At 36.8% G+C, this 23,165-nt stretch overlaps 3 protein-coding genes across 5 annotated transcripts in view; all 3 read left to right on the top strand.

The window, feature by feature from the left end:
* Window positions 1–412: 412 nt before the first annotated feature.
* Window positions 413–2,892, top strand: LOC117785390. The gene is given in 5 exon segments (XM_034623362.1): window positions 413–855; window positions 857–899; window positions 1,553–1,894; window positions 1,952–2,060; window positions 2,063–2,892. Coding segments are annotated over 5 exon segments (1,329 nt in total). The 5' UTR covers window positions 413–700; the 3' UTR covers window positions 2,743–2,892.
* A 177-nt stretch (window positions 2,893–3,069) lies between these two features.
* Window positions 3,070–23,165, top strand: part of LOC117785389 — a 31,023-nt gene continuing 10,927 nt past the window's right edge. For 2 of the 3 annotated variants that reach the window (XM_034623360.1, XM_034623358.1), the window contains exon 1: window positions 19,025–19,435. The gene's annotated coding sequence lies outside the window, so the exon portion shown is untranslated. Of the gene's footprint in view, window positions 3,302–19,024; window positions 19,436–23,165 lie in introns of those variants that run through there. The other variant, XM_034623359.1, reaches the window with a different exon arrangement.
* LOC117785391 (histone-lysine N-methyltransferase 2D) lies at window positions 3,885–7,918 on the top strand. Its single transcript, XM_034623363.1, is given in 5 exon segments — window positions 3,885–4,205; window positions 4,612–5,087; window positions 5,222–5,254; window positions 5,256–5,410; window positions 5,413–7,918. Coding segments are annotated over 4 exon segments (2,607 nt in total). The 5' UTR covers window positions 3,885–4,205; window positions 4,612–4,650; the 3' UTR covers window positions 7,395–7,918.

Here is a 23,165-nt window from a genome sequence, read left to right as displayed (position 1 = left end):
ATGGATTTTTATCAATACATAATAAATTATGGTAGTTATTTTTCAAAAACTACCACATATACCAAAAAAAATTAATTTTTTATTTTCTGAACATTTTTTTACTATAAAAATTAAGGGATTGATTAAAAACAAGAGTTATTCTATGATATTTTTTTTTTAAATCAGATTTAATAAAATAAGACTACAAATATAATTTTGGATGCTCCCCGCTTGATTTTTTTAAACTTGGCTCTTATTTGCTATACCTGATGTCATTAATCTGTTCAAACAGTTTGGTGGGATTCTGATACTGATATTAGTAGCAAACGCCAAGGTGTTTGCGCAGTTTTTGTGTTTAGTTTTTATCTTATCTCGAAATATGGGTTGCTATGAATTAGGAAATGACGAGCAGGTATGTCCGTAGTGTTAATATTAATCAGTTCAGTTGAGTTGTTTGGCTATTTGCATTGGTCGCGTTCACCTTAGGCCCGTGTTTCTTCAATCAAATCTCTCAAGTTTATCCTTCAGAGATAGATAAATATGGTTATATGGCTTGGTTCGCCGTTTATCGACTATTTTTGCGGTCAAGTTGAATGTGTTTGATTGAGCGACGGACGAGTACCAAAATAGCTGTCTATTTAGAATTGCGAATTTCAGTTACGATTTGTCATCGACAGTGCGCGTATCGGCGACGGATAACTTCACTTGGAATAACAACAAAATGTATATTTCCACGTTCTCGACACTTGTGGTATTGGGAGTGCTTCTTCCCATATGCTGCTGCCAGGCATTTGTGGAGCGTTCCGATTTCTGCATAGAAACGGATCCAACACTACTCATCGATATGGATCGCCATGTGGTTTATCCCAGTGAGAAAAAAAGTGCCTCATCACAGCCACACACTGACGAAGAAGGAGAAGGTTGGTCAATCCGAGAAAATCTTTTAGCAATGTAATACCAGCAGCACATTTATGTAAATAATGTCTTGATAGATAGAAGATTTGTCGAGTAATTTGCTGCCAGCAATAGAGTTGAGATTTGTGCGGATTTCAAGTGCGCTTAATCAAAGTTCAGGCTTTGGATAATTAAAAGTAAATCATTACAAACTGACAAGCGATATTCTGCAAATGATGCATTTCATTAAATTGAAAACCTTTTCGAACTTTGCTTATCTAATTAAGTTATATATATGAAACGTTTTCAAGTCATTTCAATATTTTTCACCTTATATGGTGCTTGATCAATCAGTTTCTAGTTGAGTTTGAGGTGATGTCAAGGAAACGGGTTGCTTACGAAATCCTTAAACGACAAGACCAAGGCACTTGAAATATAGCCACATATGGGAACAGATAATAGTCTGTAAATCACACAGAATGTTGAGAATGTTGAACTCAAGTGGATCGCACGCCATATAATCAATTGAATTAGGCTGAGATAAAGAAAGCTTGGAAACCTGGATAGTGTCTTTAGTTATAGATAGATAATGTAGAGCAGCCAGATAAGGAAATTATTTACGCGACTGCCAAATCAAATCAAGTATTTTCCGCTGATTAATTTACTTGACTAATTCCAGGATAGCTTTATTGATACTATGTGCACGGATCACGGTTCCACGACTATGAAGAAGAGCATTCATCATTTCTTTAAGCTGCACAATGGAGAGCTGAGTGGACGAGGTGTGCATCAGGAAATTTGCAGTGGAAATGCCGCTCTATGCTCGCCTGGGTGCCATATAACATTATGATCAGAACTACGCAGCCGAATTGAATCTAAAGAGCGTCTTAGCTATATTGCCAAGGCAACCAACTTGGAGCGTGAAAAGACCGAGCTGTGCCATTTTAGACACACGGATCTGGTCAATGGCGTCTTGGACAATCTCTTCACATGTGTGGTCATGATCTTTGAGGATAACTTTGTAAGTGAATGCAGTTGCAGTCACAGTAATCCATATAATCCATAAATAATTTTCTAGTACGGCGTGGAGGATAACATCAATGTGCTCGTGGAGCTGCAACCATTGATGTATCAGCTGCGCAATGTCACCTACTTGCCCTGGCGTAATGTGACCAATAGCTACAAGATGCGGGCAGCGGAATGCTCAAGAATCCAAGTGGACAACGCAAGCCCATCTACGGTAGCATTAACTATGCGTACGTGGAGAAGATTCGTCTTAACACGAGCAGCATTTACAAACAGGAGCATCAGCTGGAGAAGCTGCCGCTCCTCCTTGAACATCGTGGCTCTGTGCTGGAGTTGGATGAGGCGGGCGAGGGTGGACTCGATGTGCACGAGCAGGCGTACTTCGGACGCACAATGGATGCCAAAAGCGATGTGAAAGTCCAGATCACTGGACAGTGGGTGGATCAGCATCGTGAGTTCAGTGCCGACATCTATGAGTATTATGGCCATGGACTTATACGATTCAAGCTGCCAATAACTGGAGCGAGACTCACATTTGTGCGCATCGACGGCACTGAGCCCGTGTTTGAGGCTCCCGAGTCGAGTAATCTGGCCAAGGCTTCTTTGTTCCGGGACATGGACGCAGCACCTGCCAAACTGACTGTGAATGGCACAACGCAGTTCAACGAATGGGAGGAAGAGCAGGGATCCTCCTTTTATCCCTGGTTTGTCATTAGTTGTTTGCTAATTGGCATTGTATTGGTAATTGTTATCTACGGCATTGTTCGCGTTTACAACAAGAAGAACAAGCAAAAACAAAAGTATGAATTGGCCAATACAAATAATCAACAACCATGCGCCTAAAAATTAAGCAGATACAAATAATATTGTTGTTGAACTTTTTGAATTTCGATTTATTCAATATGATAAATCAATATATCGATAAGCGATGTTTTTACAAGCGGTCTGATTACAAGTTATATCGAGTTGAAATAAATACATCAAAAGTTGTCATTTTGTGTCTGTTCTCTATTGCTTTCTTTCCTGCTGAATAACAAAACATATATAAAATAAAAAATGCGCAAATTTTACTGTTTTACCGATATACCACTCGGATATTAAATTCAATTAACACGAAGTCGTATCACACTTTTTGTAGCACCTTATAAATTTATTAACCATGGCATGACAGTCCTTAAGTTTCCCCCACCGGAGCAGCTGTTATGTGAGCGTAAGAGGATGCGAGTCGCTGCTTGGACTGTTAATTATTAGCAAATATTTAAATGTGCCAACCAAATTTAATTAACTAAGTCGAACGACGTAAAAGTCGCAAAAATTGTAAGGCACAGTGAAATTTGTTATAGTGTGTGTGTGTTGTGCTTTTTAAATATCCAACGGCGCGGTGCTGAACATATCCAATTAGGTAAGAATCTACACTTTACAAAATAAAAACACTAAATAGCTGGCTATTTTACATTGATTTGCATTAAATTGTCATGCACAAATTGTAAAAAAAAGCTATAGTGTTATCGACAGGCGATATATTATATATATATCCCATCCATCAAAATATCCCATCCCTATCACAAAAAAGGACGATAGTCATTTTTATGTCATACCTATTATTAAAACCAGACCATAGGTGGCGTATTTATGCTTCGCAGACAGACAAAAGATGGCGCATTTTATGATGTAGCTCGAATAAAATATCTATTTTTTTTGTAAATTTAAAGCTTGACATATTTTAAGAAGCAAGTAGAGTTTTAAATATTTTTTAAATTAAAATGACATGCTTAAAATGTTAATTAAAATTGCGCGCCCTAAGAATATAGCGCGTGTGCTGACTGGTTAAAAGTGTCTACTTTATATGAGTGAGTTGGCAGCACTGCTTCCACGGTCACGCCACATACGCATATCTCACTCACAAACAGAAGACGGGGCGAAACAAAAAAAGAGCTATATGTGTGACGCGCTTGTGTGGGTAATCGTCGTTTCAGCTGCCTCGCGCATTCTGCAGTCGACAGAAGAAGACAAAAGCAGAAACAGCACCATTGCGGTTGCAAAGAAATTTCATTCATCGAATTTTTATTAATTTGGCACTGGTCGAAGTCTAGTTATTTCATTTACTTGCCAGAATAACCAACTGGTGCCCCGTTTGTTTTTGTTTCGCATCGTTTCAAAACAAACTCGCGGACGGTGCTTAAAATGTGAAATTTTTGCGTTTTTCGTTTGGAAATTGTGTGACGCGGCCATATTTAAAAAGAATTTAATGTCAAATATCGTGCAAAGACGAAGGAGCCCACTCAAATTATATAAATAGTGTTTGGGTAAGTAAAAAAGTGAAGTGTATTATTGAACACCTTGGATCAAAGTGCAACAAGTATGAGAAAATAGTTGCTAGAGTTGATTTAAATCCATAAATACGAATCAAAATAAATTTGTTTCGTTTACTGCGAAAGTAGTTAAAATATGATTTTTCGCTCGCACCAATACAAAGATGCTAAATTGTGTATACTAGTTGTCGTCGTTGTCGTATCGTGTTGACAGTATATTCATCTCGCTTGCTCCGACAGCGGCGAGTTGCCAGAGAGTTGGACGACTGATAGTGCTGCCAGAATAATTGACGCGCCAATTTCAAATTCGCTCTTATCAGCAAATTCTCATACTTTGTGCATTTTACAAGGCATAGTAGAAAATGACAGCAACAAGTGTTATTTATATCAATGCTTATAGAAGAAAGCTGCAATTAAAATACACCGTGAAGCTCTAGTTATGATGGACCGCAAGAAGGTGCTGGAATTGGACAAAATCTGTCGTGTATGCATTTCGGAACGCAAGGAAATGCGTCCTCTATTTAGCGAGAAGGTGCCAGAAATGCTGATGGATTGCACCAGCGTGCGTGTAGAGGCCGTCGAGGGTTGGCCCGACAAAATCTGCGTGCAGTGCGTCCATGCGGTCAGTCGGAATCATGCATTCAAGACCCTCGTCGAGCGCAGTGACAAAGAATTGCGGGAATATATCAAAACTCTGACGGTGCGTCTCGTCCAGGATGAGTCGCTGACACCGCAGGAGCGCAAGCAACAAAAACTGTTGCAGAAGCAGCTTAAGCAACAACAGCAACTCGAGGAGCAGCAACAAAAGCTGGAGCAAGAGATTCTCCAGCAACAGCAGCAGTTACAACAACAACAACAGCAGCAACAACAACAACAGCAACAACAACAGCAGCAGCAACAGCCTATTTTCCTGTTACAACAGCCTCAACAACATCAACAACAAAAGGTAAATAATTTTGATAAGAAATCTACTGAGATCAAGTCTAATTGTAAATGTCTTTGCAGTCGAGGACCAAATTGAAGCCACTCTTGCGCAAAGGATCCTCGACAGTCTAAGAAGCATTTGGAGGCGGCGCAATTGATGCAAGAGCCAGCACCTCCGCCGCCGCCTCCACCGCTGGTTACACATCAGCATCAGCAACAACAACAGCAGCAGATACAACAAATCCAGCTGCCTACACTGCAACCGGCGCCCACACACTGCTGCCCACGACAACAGCACAGCAAATCCTTTTGCCCAATGGCCAGTTTATAACGACGCAGATTGTGACGCCGCAGCTGGCACAAATCATAAGCACAGGCCCGCAAACGACGACGGCGACGACGCCACAACAGGGACAATTTCTGCCGCAACTGCTGCAGGCCCCAAATGGCCAAACATTGCAGATTGTGCAGCAACCAAATGGCACACAGACGCTACAACTGGTCCAGCTGGTTCCACAGCGCAGCATGGCGCCGGTAACAACAACGAATTGTACGACAGATATGTGTACGACGACGAGCAGCGGGGCGTCATTGGCGGATGCGGATGTGCAGCTGCTGGAGGATGGCGAAATGGATGATGAGGAGCTGGATGAAGTGTATGAGCAGCTGGACGGCAAGGGTCATACATTTGAGACGATTGTGCTGGATGATGAGCAACAGCAGGATTTTCTCAAAGAACATCAGCAGCATCATCATCAGGTGTTAATTGATGAGGATCTCACGCAGAGCGAAACCCAGGAGCACGAACAGGAGCTGGAGCAGGAGCATGAGCATGAGCATGATGAGTATTTTGACGAGCAGCTGCTGCAGCATGAGGATGGCGTAAAGCACGAGGATGAGGACGATGATAACTTCATTATTGAAGAGATACAGCTGGATGAGGATGATATGCTCGACGATGGCGATGCTGAAGTCGATGGGGATGATATGACACCTGTGGATGATTGTGAGTACATAACTGATGAACAGGATCACGGCGTCCTTGGTGGCGATGTGGATGATGAACTACACTATGCCATTATGGAGCCGCACGATGGCGATGTCAGCGCCAGTGACATTGAGCAGGCCTTCATCGATGTCGATGCGCAACAGCAGCAAATGCAGGAGCAACAGCAGCAGCAACAACAACAATCCGTTGAGCTGCATAGCATCTCGCTAGAGAATGCCGTCGTCGAGTTCAGCCAGGACACATTGGTGGCGCCTGCGTTGCAGGTGAGCAGCACGCCCAGTCCCACTCCTAGTGCAGCAAAGCGTGCGCGTCGTGGTAACCAACAACAGCATCAACAGGCGACGCAGGCGAATCTAGTGGAGCAGCCCTGCAATCATCACCAGCACAGTCCACCCACAATAAGCAGCAAACTGGCAGCGGCCAATTCCCGACAACTAGTACAAACCGCCTCAGTGATTGCGGCAGCTGGAGCTGATGATAATTACGAGATTGATGCCAATCTGGTAACGGAATTCATAAGGCAACACACATCTCCGCTGGGCTCTGGACGCTACATCTGTCATCTGTGCAGCACCGAGTTTCGCCAGTTCAAGGGATTGCAGAATCACATGCATTCGCACACCAACTGGATACGGGCCAATTGCAAGAAGCAACCGCAGTGCGAGATCTGCCTGAAGAGCTTCAAGGGACCAGGCATGCTGCGCATGCACATGAAGACGCACGACGCCGAAACGAGTACGCCCCTGTGCAATATATGCAATCGCACCTTCAAATCCAAAGCGATCCTCTACAGGCATCGTCAGACGCATCAGCAACGTGCCTATTGCTGTGGTGTCGCCAATTGCCGTAAGAATTTCTCGAATGCGGCCAATCTGCGCTGGCACGTGGAGCGCAAGCATCCGGAATGCGTTGAACCGTTCTACAAATGCGGAGAATGCTCTACACTGTACGACAATATTGACAGCCTGCAGCACCATGTTGAGAATACGGATCATGGCAGTAATAGCGGGGATCAACTGATCGCGACGAGTACCAGTGCTGCTTTTAGCGGAGCCGTCAGCATTGTCAGCAATGGAACGGATATCTCCAACATGATTGCCGCTGCACCGAATGCTCTCGGCGGCCCTGGTGCTCCTGTTGATACCCATGCCGTTGTCGTTGGCTCATCCGGGGAAATGTATTTTGTGACGCAGGCGTAGCCAACACAGTTTGCCGCTATCGGCAATTCCGAGTGCCTGCTCGGCATGTAGATCCTAATTGTAACAGATTTTTATACATACATCTATCTATCTATCTATATAGTATATATGTGTGTGTATATACGTTGTATATATATTTTTGTACTAGCCTATATTCATAGTTTATACATCCATTGCAATCCTAGTTGTCTCTGTCATTGTAGCTTGTTCGTAGTAGTTCCATCGCTCGTACTCTCGAATTTAGTACACGGCGAACATTGTAAATTAATAATCATAATAATAAACTAATTGCCGTATAGATATAAGTTTTAGGATTATGCCAGAAGCCGCAATGCTTTAATGAAATACTATTTGTAATTAATTAATTGATATATGGCTATGGACCATGTGAAGAAAATCTATTCATTGTGGCTAATAAATGGTTATTACCAGTGGCGTCGTTATAGCCACCTATTTTTTGGATATCGGACTGGAATTTTTAGACTAAATTTTTCGGCTTGGTTTTCATTGTTGGGCATTAATTATTACTAAAAACTGTTTTAATTGCAAATAAAACTAAATAACTACATTATAGATATACCTATTGTTTTCCATTTATATAAAGTCGTTTTTCTGGGATATTGGGTTGCTAGGTCAAAGAGTTGACAAACTTCCAACTGTCATAACTTAATCAAAACTGACCCGATTTTCAATCGGAATGTCATTTTGATCATGATTCGATCTCTATGAATTTAGAAAATTTGATTATTTTTCAACCATCATAGTCATGGTTCCACGTTAATGGTAAGGGTCCACCTATGAAATTTTGAAAATTCAAAATTTTTAATCTCAAGTTCTTACTTTTAATCAAATCTTTCTATCGTAATTTGTATAAAACGACACTTTCAACTTGATTCTGAGGCCTTTCATTTTCTTGTAAAAAATCATGTAAAAATTAAGAAATATTTTGACTTGTAAGTTGCTAGATCCAAAGTCTAACTAACTAAATACTTTCATTCCATTTCCATTTCGATAATGTTTTAGCCTGTTAATTTATTCTGCATCCAAAATTATTTATATTTTTCAAGTTTTTTTTTTATAAATCTAGATATTAACTTCGATGTTAATAAATTGAAAGTTATTATCTTTTTTTTATATAACAAAGGTACATTAAAAAAAAAATAAACGGCGAAAACTTAGTTGAGCACCTTATATTTCCACACAGTCGGTACATTTGTTATTCGCTTAACAAATGAGCTAGAAAAAACCCGACAAAACAAAACAAAATTGATCCGAGAGAACGTCACCAATCAATTCAAGGTCTCTTCCCTCATCGATTCTCCCCAGAGACACGTGTCAAAGCGGCAATTGGTGGGGATTACAATTGAACAGTTGTTTCTCTTTGTTGTCCACAGGTTATTATGTGGGATTGTACCTGTGCGGTAAGAAAATGCCTATTAACAAAATTGTAAAACCCATATGACACTAGGCATTAGACTCTAAAGTTAAGAGTTAGACTTCAGAGATTTAATATGCAATAGCTTTAGCTGCTGTCACGCTTCAATTTACTAAAACATTTAAATTGCTGGAATTTTCAGATATCACCATGCACCGTAACTTAAAGTTCAAAAACAACACTAATTTTCTGATTTGTAAACATTATAATAAGTGTTATTCCGTAACTTTTATTTAAATAAATGGTATTGGACTTTGCAGTACAAATTTGAATTAAAAATTATTATTATTATAAAAGTTAAGAATTTAAATTTTTCCCGATTTTGTCTATAAAAAGAAGAATATAAACTTTGGTGTAATTATTGTTGAATTTTACCTTTGTAGCTCTTATTTTCGTCCACTGGTTTTTATAAATTATCATATTAATTAAAATATGGGTTTACAAACAATTTATTAAAATTAAATTGTAGCCTTATTGAATAGAATTAACTACATTCTTTCTCAAATTAGAATCAAGGGGGTTTTTAAAATTCCCAACTTATAGAGATTTTAAAGGCGGCAACTAGACCGCATATGATAAATACGTACATACTTCTATAATATGACTCGTCTTAAATCCTGTAAGTCAAGTTTTGTTTGAATTTATTGCTCCATCAGAGCGCTAAATCTGCAAATCCAGCTGTGGTTACAAAGTTTGCACAATACACGTAGACTGTAATGGGATCTCTTTAAATGAGGCGTAGCTGTTATCCAAGTCAGGGAAATAGAATATACGCAATTCAAAAGCCAAAGTAGAACATCTGTGGGGAGTGTGGAGTTTACATTGTTGTTGTTGTTGTTCTGTTTATTTTGTTTAGCATTTGGGGAATCCAACCTTCACCTAATGCGCAGCGTGTAATAGTCGAACACACTTACATACATAAGTTCTTTCTAGGCCATTTTACAATTTCTGCAACGCAGTTGAATAATTTCTTTAACATAAATTATATATCAAGTACCTTTCTATACTGGCAAGATTTGAGATATGGTTTTGGTCACACGCTTCATTAAATGTTGGGGTCTATAAATAATTATCAGATGATAAACTGAAGTGCACACTTTCTTAAAAACTTGGATTACATGTGTCAATAATATTGTCTAATTTGATAATTATTATTAATTAGCGAAACTTTCAATAAAATATGTGAAATGTTGATATCGTAAATCCCATCAATTTTTAATTATTAATGACGACAATTCTTAACTTGACATGGCGCCTATCTAGTGCTCCTAGACAATGATTAGATAAGCAGTTCCTCCGTTTCCATTTCATTTTTGCAAATATCTAACCATGGGGTAAATAATAAAATAATTGCCGCTTCGAGTGGTGCGTGACTGAGAACGAGTATGTTGGGAATCCCAGGTAGTGAAATAATTATGAGGTTGTGCGTTAAGTAGTTCCGAAAATCGATAATGCGAAAATTGTAGAGAGAGATTCCCTTTTTAGGAATTGGCGTGACTTTCACTTAACATTCGTTTAAACATGATTATCTTCTATTAAGATACTTTGAAAAGTATATGCAAAATATTAAATATTAGCTAGTTTTCTGGGCCCTAAATTACAATTTGTTTGCTCATAAAATATCTCAAATAACCGACAAGCCTCAACATAAACAAGCCAGATTGCTTAAGTTTATATTGCTTGAGCAGCAGTTTCTCTATACTTGTGTATCTTTCTTTTAACTTCAAAAAAAGTTTATTTATTTTCTACTTGTAAAACATTGTACAATTTTAAAAATTTATCAGTGAATTGTTGTACCATAAGTAGCAACCATGTCTCATTCATATTCATAGTAATTTCATTTATTCATAATAATCTATCTGTAACATACTTACATTTTGTTACCCTTTTTATAGGGTATGAAAAACTCTTTTGGCTAAGCAGCACATGCAATGTTTATACAGTCATTTCCTTGAATTTATACAAAATGGAATCTGGGGCGTCCTTGAACTTTGAGGCTCGGCCCACATCCCACCAACATTCTGTAGGCAAAAACCCATGAGTCTTTTGCCCAGGCACAAGTTATGCGAGTGCTGTAAAATAAATATTTGAAATTCTAAATGCTTATAAATAAGCAAGCAAATGCTATAAGTGTGTGCGCAAAGTGTAATTGAATAAATAATGAGTGTGGTAATTTTCAGTTTTTACCGCACTTGTTAAATTATATCAAAATTAATTGACTTGACAAGCCAGAAAATATAGAAAGTGTACATATATACTTTGAAAGAAAAATATTTTGATATGATATCGTTTGGAAAATTCCTTTGATATTATTAATAATAATGAAATGCGAAACATGTTTATTGAACATATAAACACGCATACATAAAGTGTTGGCAAATAGAATAAAAGTATTTATTATTTCGTGCTTCGAGCATGAATAATAAATAATATATTAATTCGTGTATTCTGGTTGAATTAATTATTAACGTCATCAGTTTAGCGTCACTGTTGCTTAATTAATTGTAAGTTTTTTTTTTTCCATGCTAAATTTATAAATGATTAATGCAAAAACTTGCTGAATTGCTGTAGTTCTTATGATATAGTAAGCATATTGCTCAAAAGCTATTCCCATTCATACAAATATTAATTCTATTGCTAAATAAGCTACATAATGGGCTTAATGCATTGATTTGTTTATGTTTTCCACTAACTGCTGACTAAGCAGCTTTTTGTTTATGTCATTTAAACGATGAAGAATCATTCTTTGGCCGCTTTGTGTTGCCGGAAGAAACAAAGAAAGCAGAATGGAAATCTGTTTACAGTTCAGTTCATTTGAGTTGAGTTCAGTTCAGTTCAGTTGAGGAATAAATGCTGGCAAAGATCTATTGCTGACTGGTGCTGATTACGTATACGCACTAAGCGGATCGTTTGATGTAGGTTCTGGTTCGACGGCATTTCAAATGACTCTCGAGTCCCGCCCCCTTTCCGAAAGCTCTTGCCATTGACGCAATTGAAAAGAAAAACAAACATATTCATTGCGATTTTACGGTCCCAAACTGCACGACATTAACAATAATTCGAGTACTTAGCTATGAGCAGTCGCATTAGTCTTCTATATATACTTTTGTTTTTATTTTTGCTGACACGTATGTAGATTTTCCTTTTTTTTTTTTTGCTTTTGCAACAACACGATTCTGCAATTCACACTATGATTGGCACATTGTTTTTAGCTTTTCGCTACGTGGAATACCTTACAAATTGTTGACAAATGGCGTTTAAGTATTTTGTTTACTAAACTACATGACTTTGTCAATCAGAAAATTTTGAAACGCTTTCAATTAACTACCAATTAAAGATGTAGAGCATTCAACTGTCGAATAGGCTTAAATGCCTGCTTGCATTCATTTCTTGTATTTATTTATTTTTCTTATCGTTGGCATTAAATTAAACTTGATCTACATAAGCATGAGTACACATTAATGTATGTAGATGTGTGTGTCTATAGGTAAGTACATATGACACACAAATATTTATAGTATAATTCATATAATTATAGTCTGGCTGCAGATTTGGTAGCATTATTTTTAGTATCGTCGTAAATTGAAATCGTATTTGCGTCGCAATTTCGTTTCCGTTTGCCAACAAGCTTATAAAAAATGGGAATTATATAAAATAAAATAAATAGAAATAAAAAGAAAAAGAAAACATTATTTGCCCCTCGTGTATGTATTCCTATGTATGTATGTATGTGCCCATGTGCATAATGTGGGCCACACGACTCGCTGTCGTTGGCATCTGCTATTGACATTGACTCATTCGGTCATGAATTTCTCTTTTTTAATTTTTTTTTGCTTAGTTATTCTCTTGCCATGTGTCTTATTTCGAATGGGTATCACATGTTTGTGGTTATTAGCTGTAGTTGCATAGAGATGGAAAGCTTTCAGTAACTATTGCCTACTTATTGGAGCTGGAGCTGATATCCCTGCTGTGAAAGGGGCGTGACGAGTCGTCAACAAAACATTTATCATAAGTTTGTGCCTCTCATTTCATGTGTGCTGCCCTTGCCGGCAACTCATGCCCTGGGCATGGATACACTATTGGCATTCTTCCAAATATCTGCCAGACCGCCCACGGGTTTGTGTGGCAACTTAGTTGGCAACAGCTGCTAATAAAGTTCGGCTAGTTTGGCATGGTCAGTGTTCGCTCTTCTATAGATTCGGCAAATCAAAATTGTAAACTAAAATCCGTTGGGTGCCATTGCCAATGGGTTTTTCTCTTTTCTTTTTATGTCTTTTGTTTATTTCAATACACACTGTGTCCACACTCTTAACAAATTTCGCCCTAAAACAGCATACAAAAGGGAACAAACTTTATTTCAAGAAATTTTTTTGTTTAATGAAAAACTTACTATAACTTGGAATGGGTATTCTTCAAGATAAAAAATACTTTCTTAGATTTAGGACAAAATTTTTGGAAAAAATAAAAAAAAGAAAGAAGAGAAAAAAAAAAGCATTTATTCAAAAATTTGGTGGCGAATATTTTATAGCTGAGAACGTTTTTGTAGATCCTTAGAAGTATGAGAAATATTTTCCATAAACATTGAAAATATTCCTAATTTTTTTTTTAAATATAAGAACCTTTTTTCCTAAATTTGTATCGAATATTGTATTTAAAGGCATTTTTAATTGTATAGCAATTTACTTTAATATGGAAAAATTCTCTAAGTGCAATAGAAGCTTGTATCATTGGCTGCCTCGTGCCGGCGCTTGTGAATTTCCCAGCTACCAATTCCTGTGACGACCACTTGCCCCATGCCAAGGCGGCCAGGCGTCCAAGAGTCGTGGCTGTTCACGGACTCAGCTCGTGGTTGTTTTATTCCGGCAACGAGTGACGTTACGGCCAAGATAATCGGGAGACACCTACATACATAGGTTTCTTTCGTTTTAGTCGAGTAATCTCTAGCTAAATTACTTGAATTTCTTACAATTCTTTCGTATTGTATTTTTGGCCACATTTCTATCTATACATCACTCAAAGTCAAGGTCATTGTAGTATTTCGACACGAAAATGAAATATTTGGTAGCATCATCTAGAGGTGCCTACAAGTAAACCTACTAATGATAAAATGTCAACGCCTTATTACTTAATACATTTATACATACATATATATTGTGGTATTTAATTAAAAGTATTTTAATATAATTTAAAATATTTCTATAAAGCGCTGCCAACAATTTCCCAAGATTTCTTTTAGAGCTCAAAGTGCTAGGCAAGAATTTTGTGAGGGAATCAAAATCGAAAATGTTTCTGCTTCAAATAAATTAGTCAATTTAATGGAAAATAATCAATATAAATATGAAATAAGTCAGCAAGGTCGACTAAGTGATACACTGTACACAATTCTCACTTACAGGTGTGTTTTACAAAATGTTCTAAAGATTTTGATAGCTCAACTAAATTGCTTTTTTTAGGGTCGGAAAAATTAGCTGCAGTAAATTTGTGAATGAATTTAATTATGGTCAATAGTTATAAAATTGTATAAAGGCTTTACACAAATACTTCATTGCATTTACTGATTTTTGAAAGCTTTTAGCGTTGCTTTTGGGTTGTTAAAGATTTGTAAAACATGCCTAATCATTTAATGATTAAGAAAGCAATTAGGCTTGCCTGCTTCTAAAACAATTAGTATACGGTATAACAAATCTTTTAATAAATTGAGCTGTTTCGTTTAGTTAAGGATTTACGAGTAAGTCGGCAGATCACCTACAATAAATCAGTTGCACAATAAGTAGCTTAAGTGAAAGCAGCTGATGTTATTCACTCAATTTACGTGTACTTGCATTGTGAGTCACATTATTGGCTAAACACAAATAGGTAAAAATTTATTGTTATTGCAAATTTCAATTGCTGTCGCAGTTTGGCGACTGTTTTCAATTAAACGCGCGTGTTTTCAATAAATTTCAGCCACCGAATCCGTATACTTACCCCTATACCAGATACATATACAAATACAGATACAGATAGATAGGCAGGCACTGAGTGATACTGCTGCTGTTACTATCAAGTGGTAATGGAAATTGAAATTCTAGTATTACTAATTCAAATACAAATGCAAAAACAAATTAAATTCATAAGTAAGAGGATAGGAAAACAAGAAAACAATTGCTATTTTGCACGCATACGAGTTTGGTTTGTGGAAATTGCCAATGTTGACAGAGCAGCACTTCAATTTGCTAATGTAAACTCAATGCCACATCGAAAGATAGAGAGGGAGAGTCAGTGGAAGGGAGAGGCAGCAGTTATGTGACCTGCAACATAGCCTTGCATCTCCACTTGCCACCTACAACGGCCCCGTCCTTGAGATGCAAAACTGAGCCTGTATTAGAATTCCAATTGCCACACGTCCATCACATGCTGTCTGCCCCGACGAAGGTCTCATTAATCAGATTACACTATGGACATTACTCTATATTAGGGGCAGCCCTTGTGTCTGGCAATGTTTGCATAAGTTTGCGGATTACAGGCTATTTATATATTTTTAATCTCTTTTAAATAAATTGCACAATTCAAGTCGTTTCAAAGATTGACATGATTTCGCTAACATGCACAGACACACCCCCTTTCTCCCCACGCCTCCCATTTATGCCAATTTTTGAGTGACAGCTTCCCTTAACTGTCAGCTGAATTGGCCTGGTCCACTGTATAGCGATAATGACTAATGCACATCGGATGTGATAGCCAAATAAGCGCAAATATATGAATAAATAAGAATATTCCCGACGAATACATACGGCAGAGAAATACCCTGTTTGAAGGCATAAGAAATTGACATATACGGCAGAAATTATTGTTGATACATTTTTATAAATCAGATTCAAGTTTTTTATTTTTTAACTTTTTATACAGCTTCACAAAGTTAATACACCTGTTTTTGCAAAATTCCAATGGGTAGAATGCAAATATTATGAACTTGCAAATTGTGAGTGATTATATATTTACCTGAATAAATATGTACAATTTTCGACTGACAAACACAACACAATATTTGCATATGTACATAAATAATTGTGTTTAAGTAGGCAAATAAATAACGACACTTGTAAACTAATTAAGAAACTTTGCAACAACAAGCGCTTTAGTTTATTCTACAATCGTAAGTCACGTGAATACAAGTATCTTGTAAGATTTAAGTTCGTCTAGTAATTAACAAATAATTTAAAATATTCAAAATTATTAAGTGAATAAAAATTAATCAGAGACAATTAAAACTAGAACACCAATAACTTTGTCAAAACTTATCTGTTTGCATTGCGAATTGTTAATTTTATCATTCTTTGGCCTCTAATTTGAATCTGTATCAAAATTTTACTTATTTAAATTTTTTAATTTTTTTTCGATTATTGTCCACTTTTTTCATACCTTTGCCTTGACATTTTTTCAAAAACCGATTTCTTTGAGAAATGTAAATTTTATTAGCCAAAGCAGTGCAAAGTCAGCAGGCAGTGATTTAATGCGTCACTGCAGCTGATCGCTGCAAGCAGTGCATGTGTCTGTACCAGTATGTAGTGCATGTGAGAGAGCATAGATAGTGTGACTGTCTCTGTTATCGTTGACCTTCGTGTCACGCTTCGTCTGCCGTCACAAGGGGCGCACTTTTGTGTGCTCAATTTGCAGCCCTGATGCTTTTGAAAAAGTCCTTTAGCTTGCAGTAGCTGCAGGCAGTGGCAGCGACAACAGCCTCCATTCAAAGCCAATGTCAATGCCAATGTCAAGGATGTAAATTCTGGTAACAATGGAAGCGAACAATTCATACGGCGCCCACTTGGCTGCCCTGCCCAGAGGGGGTCAAAGAGCACCAAGAAGCTTCTTCTCTCAGCGCCACGGAACGAATAAATTATAATATGCAGTAGGGTCACAGACACAATGGCCACAAACTAACAATGTAAGAGCCTTGGGGCCCAAAAAGCTTAAATGCCAAATATAAATGTGAAGTGGAAGAAAAAGCGTGCCATGACAAGCCTAAATACCAAAAAAAAATAAAAATAAAAAGAGATATTTTACTCTTTGATTTAATCATAATGATATTGCTCTATAACACTAATTATTTTTAAATTATGTTCCGCTTTTTAATCGTGACTTGCACATAATTAATAAGTAGAACTCTTAGTACTAGGATGCTGATTAATATTAAAATTTTTAAATGTATATTATATTTTATATATATAGATTCAACAATCTATCGATGCAGACTGATTTAGCTTATCAGCGCTTGGATAGGAGGCGGGGTCAGAGGCATTTTTGCTCCATTTCCGCGTATTTCTGAAATATGCGTCATTTCCATCTCTCTCTCTCTGTCTTTCTCTTTTTATCAGTACCATTGTCTCGTCATGATAGGCTCTCTGACGGTTTTATTTTGCTCCGTGTGATGTAAAAATATGAAATTGTTGCGTCACTTGTTTAGCATTTATCTTTTGACAGGACAAACGTTTGCCCATCAAATTTATATCCGAAACGTGCCAAAATAAAAAGGCTGCTTTTGTTCTAGCCAGAAAACTAACTTCGTCATCTGCTCACGCGATTTTGTTATTATTTGTGGAGATATCACCACCTGGACACAAACACTTTTCACTTTCGGTGCAATTGCGTTTGTATTTGCAAGTGCTTCGTTTGTATCTTTTTGTAGTGTGAACTTTACTACAGACAACTATTTGACATTTTTGGTATAAAGTTCTATAAAAAGACGCAACAATTGTAATGGGGAACTACCCTAAGAAGCTATTATTACCATGTGAAAATAGAAAATGTTTATGTATTTAAATGACACACCAATTTTATAATGAATTTTATATATGGATTATATTATTTTTATAGTTGTAAATTATTTTCAACGGATATACAATATCGTCGATAACACTTTCTGCGTTATTATTTTATCTGACTCAGGTAACTTTATTTCTCATTATATACAAATATATAAATATAAATCTTATATGGAAATTATTGACAGCTCGAATTGCTTGAGCGTTTATCAATAATATTGCAATTTAATCTGAGGCAACTCTCCGTTTTCAGTCAAAGCTGAAATAACAGTGGAATCTGCCGGTTGTTGCTGATATGACTTTTGGGCGATCTCAAAGTGAATTGCCAACTTGTAGATAGGCGACAGAGTGTGGAATTGAACATGGCGTAAGGTTGATAAGATGTGAACGATAAGAGGTGGCTGGCTAGTCAACAACATCTGTTATTGTATAAACCACAAATTAATTAGTTAGGGCCCCCATATTATTCACAAAATCGACGCGGAAGCGTTGCAAGTGTGGAGAGGGCAACGCAGGTTGTTATTATCCCCGTTAGCTTCCGTTAGTAAATATTTGTTATGGAATTTTTATTGGACAAACAATTGGAGAGGAAAAAACAATTTGCCAAGATTTTTACAATAAATATTTATTACGTTTTATAAACCTAATAATAAATTAATTATAAGCTCAAATGTGTTCAGCTTTGCTGCAGTTACAAAAATAAACACTTGAGTTGTTGACACGTGCGATTAGATTTCAAGATTTGCAAATAAATTTAGTTTTTATTGCAATTCGACTAGAGTTCAAAATGTTATTCTTATTAATCCCTTTGTAATCGTTACCTGTCAACTGCATCCGCATCTTTAATGGCGCCTGCTTTGCCCACTTGCACCTTAAAATAAGGTACAAAGCTCTATTCCAGCTCAGTCTGATTCAAACCCAACCAAATTTAATCAGTGCTGCCAGCTTTAAGGAGAAAAAAGCTACTTCTTGGATAACATCTTACCTTGATTGATTGCAAGCACTTTTACACAGATTTAATAAAAAATAGCTACATTTTCGTCTGATACCAATTTTAAAGACTTTTTAGCAATTGAACTTTGAAAATAACCAGAGCTAGCTATAAAATAGCTAAGTTGGCAACAGTGGATTTAATGCAACTGCACCTGCTCTTAAGACTCTGTGAACACTCTTTAAAAGTGAGTAGCTGTTAGCGTATCTAAAAAATTGAGAGCGCAGCTGTCAGAAAAGTATCTGAGAGCGTGAGCAATGCTATATGCGTTGCTGTTCACACACACAGCTAAGCCTTATGCGAATGAACAAGTGTTGCGTTGATTATACTGTTGTCTCAGTCTCACTCACAGCTAGTGTATGGGTCGTTGGCAGTGCTGCCTAGTCGGTTCGACAACGCGAGCAACTAAAATCTGCCTGCTGAGGCATCTGAGAAATATACTGCATTCAGTTTACGCTCTCAACTCGCTCGGAACGGACGTGTCCAAAACTTGGAATTGGAAAATAGTGATAAAGTGCAAGTCGCGCAAAATAAGCCTAAATCGCGCGTGTGAGAAAATCAAATTTAATTAAGAAGCTAAAATTGTATATGTACTACATATATATGTATGTGCATAAATTCAAAGCAGAAGCCAAAGTGTAACTGTGCTGGTCTCCCGCCCAGTCTGTGTGGCCAGAGCGAGTGTGATACGTGCGTGTGTGTGCGTGTATGTGTAATTTGTACAACACACAAATTTTCACATACGAATTCGATGTGAAAAATTGAATTAACAAATTTGTGTGCACATGCAAATGAATGAAAACTGATTTATAACCTAATCATTTTAATTGCAAAACTTCAATCACTGCTTAAGTGTCTCAAGAAGGTAAATTTTCATTTTATCCAACAAGAAGCAAAAACGTTTAGAAAATATTTTTTTTTCTGTTGCGTGCCCTTTGTAAATGTATTTGTGTGCGTGCCTGCGGTTGTATTAGTGAACTTTATTTAATTTTTTGATGTGTGCTGTAAAAATAGCCAAGAGCCAAAGAGCAAGCGACGATGAAAAAAATGGGCAGCAACGGCCACGCAAGAGCAGCCAAAAGAGAGTGAGTGTGGGAGACGAACCAAGAGCGTGAGAAACTGAGAGTGAGAGAGCGTAAGAGCGTAAAAACGACACGAATCGTCCGTTCAAGTGGTGTGTTTTTTTTTTCCTATTTGTTTCTTTTTATTGTCGCCGCCGCTGCTGCTGCTGCTGTTTTGCTATTTGTCTTGATCTTTTGTTTTGAATAGGGTTATTTTGTTGTTGTTGCTACGATAGTACGTGTATTTTATCTGCTTTTCAACTGCTGTTTTTGTCGTCATCGTCATCGTCATCGAAATCGTCGGTTGTTTTTTTTGTTGTCTGGCAAGTTCCGAGTAATTTAGCTGTCCCACAGCTGCTTTTTGTTTTGATATGGGAAATTTATAATCAAAGCGAGCGTGTGTCTGTGTCTGTGTGTGTGTTTTTTTGTGGATGTAATTGTGAATATATTATTAACACACTTAAATTCCAAAACTCGTTTCAGATTTGGTTGCTTGCGCTTGCAGCTGCCAAAAATCATGTAAATTTTGCGAATTTCAAAAAAATTCCCTTTAAGAAACAAACATTCCAATAAATGTAATATTATTATGTGATCATCATAGCCGTTATCTGTCTACTTGACATGTTTCTCTTTTTAAACGATGTTTTATGTAGAGCTCTCTCAATGTGCATGACTAATAACCGTTTTAATTGTACGATTCTCCAATACTTATTGCAATTTCTTGCGGATATTTCATTTCAAGTTGTTCGCTCTTTTATCGCCATTCGCTACATATGGCTTTCTTCATGCCATATATGTTCATTTGTGTGCACAAACACACATACCTTTTTTTCTATATGTAGGCCTAGTCTGAAAGTTTTGCATTAAATTATTTATAGATTAAATATAGACAGGTTATTGTTATTCGCTATAAGCTTTATTAATTGAATTTAATGATAAGATATAGAAATTCGTCATAGTACCAGGAAAACAAATTTAATTTTTCTGTGTGTCTCTTAAAAATAAATTCCAATCGCTTAAGATTTCGTCATTTTTAGTGTTTTTTGTATATACTTCAAAAGAAATATTTAAAAATTAAACATTTTATATATATTGGTATGCAGTAATTTTAAAAATATCAACAGACTTCTGGTATTTCTTGTGGTTTCCCATCTACTTCTCTCTGTATCTCTCTCTCTTTCTCACTCTCACTCTCTCTCTCTCTCTCTCTCTCTCTCTCTCTCTCACTCTATCTCTCTCTCTCTCTCTCTCTCTCTCTCTCTCTCTCTCTCACTCTATCTCTCTCTCTCTCTCTCTCTATCTCTCTCTCTCTCTCTCTAACTAAAACTCTCCCTCTCTCTCTCTCTCTGTGTTTTGTTGTTGCTATGCTGAAATTACTTGTTGTCCTCTTTCTCAGCATTCAATCTCACTTATCAGCTGCTGATAACACAGCTCTAGGCAGGCCTTTTTTTCGTAATTTGATTTACAAATTGCTCTAATTTAAAAATTTTCCTACACGTAAATTGAAGAAAAACACAAATTTGAGCTTAATGTTTACATCTTGCTAAACAATAATAATATGGGTAAAAAATGAGGCAACTTTTTGATTACTCGTATAACTCAATGGAGCGAGGTTTTTGCCATTGTACTGGATTTTTGACATTGTGTTTAATGAATTTAATAAACATTTACTTAGCAATTTGCACAAATTTATTGTTGTGGCTTCCGTTGGGCTGTCAAATTCAACGGCCTCAAGTTTAAAGTTCCAAGTGGGAACTTTGTGCCCCAAAAACGTGCATTACTTGATATATTATATTAAAATCATATTTATATATATAAACCGCTTGCAATAGTAATGTAAGATATTACAATTCTTTACAATTTGTCATATAAATCTAAAATTTAATAAGTATAATCATTAAACCTGGAAGAGAGAAATGTTACCTCACTTTAAAACTGATTTTAGTCCAGTACACAGAAGGAATTTTCTTTTCCTTTTTTTGTTTTTATACATATAAATTTCTTTTTTTTTACTGGGTATCTAAAGTCGAGCACTTGTTATTTGTTGTTCTAAATAGTCAGTAAATCTACTACCAGGTAATTTATAGTCTGGCAATTATTTAGTAGTAATGAAATTTAAGCATACATACAAAGATATATTGAAATATATAGATATACTATGTATATAGATACATTTGTATCTTTGTTGCCTCCACTTCTGTTGTGACTGACACACGCTCTTTTGCGTCTTGTTCTGCTTTGTGTTTTGCTTCTTCGCATTTGTTATTATTGATAATAAAAACGCGTTGTTTTAACTTCGATTTGAATTCCAAGTTTAAGATTTAATTAAACGCAAATAAAATGAAAATTTCAAATGATTCGTAGGCTCAGTTTTAAGGTGTTTTAGCAGCTGTTTTTGTTGCAGTTGCTGTTTCAGACTTTCTGCCTTGATATCTGCTATGGGTTGACCTACTTTTAGGCCATATACATAAAAAATTTATATATATATGTGAGTATATACATTTCACATTGCTGTGCTGCATGGGAAGTGGTTGGCTGTGTTTACTTTCATTTTAATTGCCATCAAGAGCTGTGAATCCAAATTTGTTTGTGGCCCAGTTAAAGTGAGACAGGAATTTGGTTAGCATTGATAAGAATTGCCATTGTCTGTTTTGTAGTCTGATGTTGAGATTCTGACTCAGCTGGATTTCCTATCTACGTCGCAATTGTTGCTTTCTCTGTCTGAAGTTCACAGTGCTCAATAATCATGATCAAAGTGATCAAATTGTTAAGCACGCATCTAAAATCGATTATAGCCTTGAGTGTGTTCCGTGTTCCATCAATTGTTGTGTCGCATTCACTTAACAGTTTCAATTGACGCGCTCGTTCATTGCGCTATAAATATGACAAGTGTTACCCTAAAGCTGCAAGTGTTTTAAAAATATCTTCGTATTGTTTAAATATGAATACGAATAAGTCCAAGATTTGGACAGCAACAACGATAAGCGATGCGTTCAGTTGAGTTCATAAACTTTTGGATCAGTTGCCAGATACGCCAACAATGCCCGATCGTTGACTGCTTCAAGTTAATGACACCATGATTACGTACTTATCGAGAAGATCCACCCCTCCCTCTCACACCCCCTCGGCACATTCGTCATAACAACAGTTGCCGAGTGATTCCCAGAAATCAATACATTTTCTCTATATACGTAGGTAGATAATTACCCAAGTAGCTATCTAGGAAAGTATCTATTGTTTTCACTGATAGCATAGATTAAAAGGCGCGCCGTCTGACCTTTAGCTGCCGTCTAATGTAAATAGCTATAAATAGCCGTAAAAAGCACGTACCAAGTACCTGCCAGATTAAGATACAAACACTGTTAAAGATACGGATACGGATACAGATGCAGTCGCAGATACAGATACATTTGTAGATAAAGCTACTGTTTTATTACTTACAGCAAATATGCATTACAATATACATTTGATATATATTTTTATGACGTCTGTTGCCGACTTCTGTGTTAATTTCGTTTATTTGCATTAACTCAG

This window comes from Drosophila innubila, assembly GCF_004354385.1.
Source record: "Drosophila innubila isolate TH190305 chromosome 2R unlocalized genomic scaffold, UK_Dinn_1.0 1_C_2R, whole genome shotgun sequence".
NCBI classification, from domain to species: Eukaryota; Metazoa; Arthropoda; class Insecta; order Diptera; family Drosophilidae; genus Drosophila; species Drosophila innubila.
The sequence above is the reverse complement of the archived record's forward strand: the minus strand, read 5'-3'. Positions and strand labels throughout refer to the sequence as shown.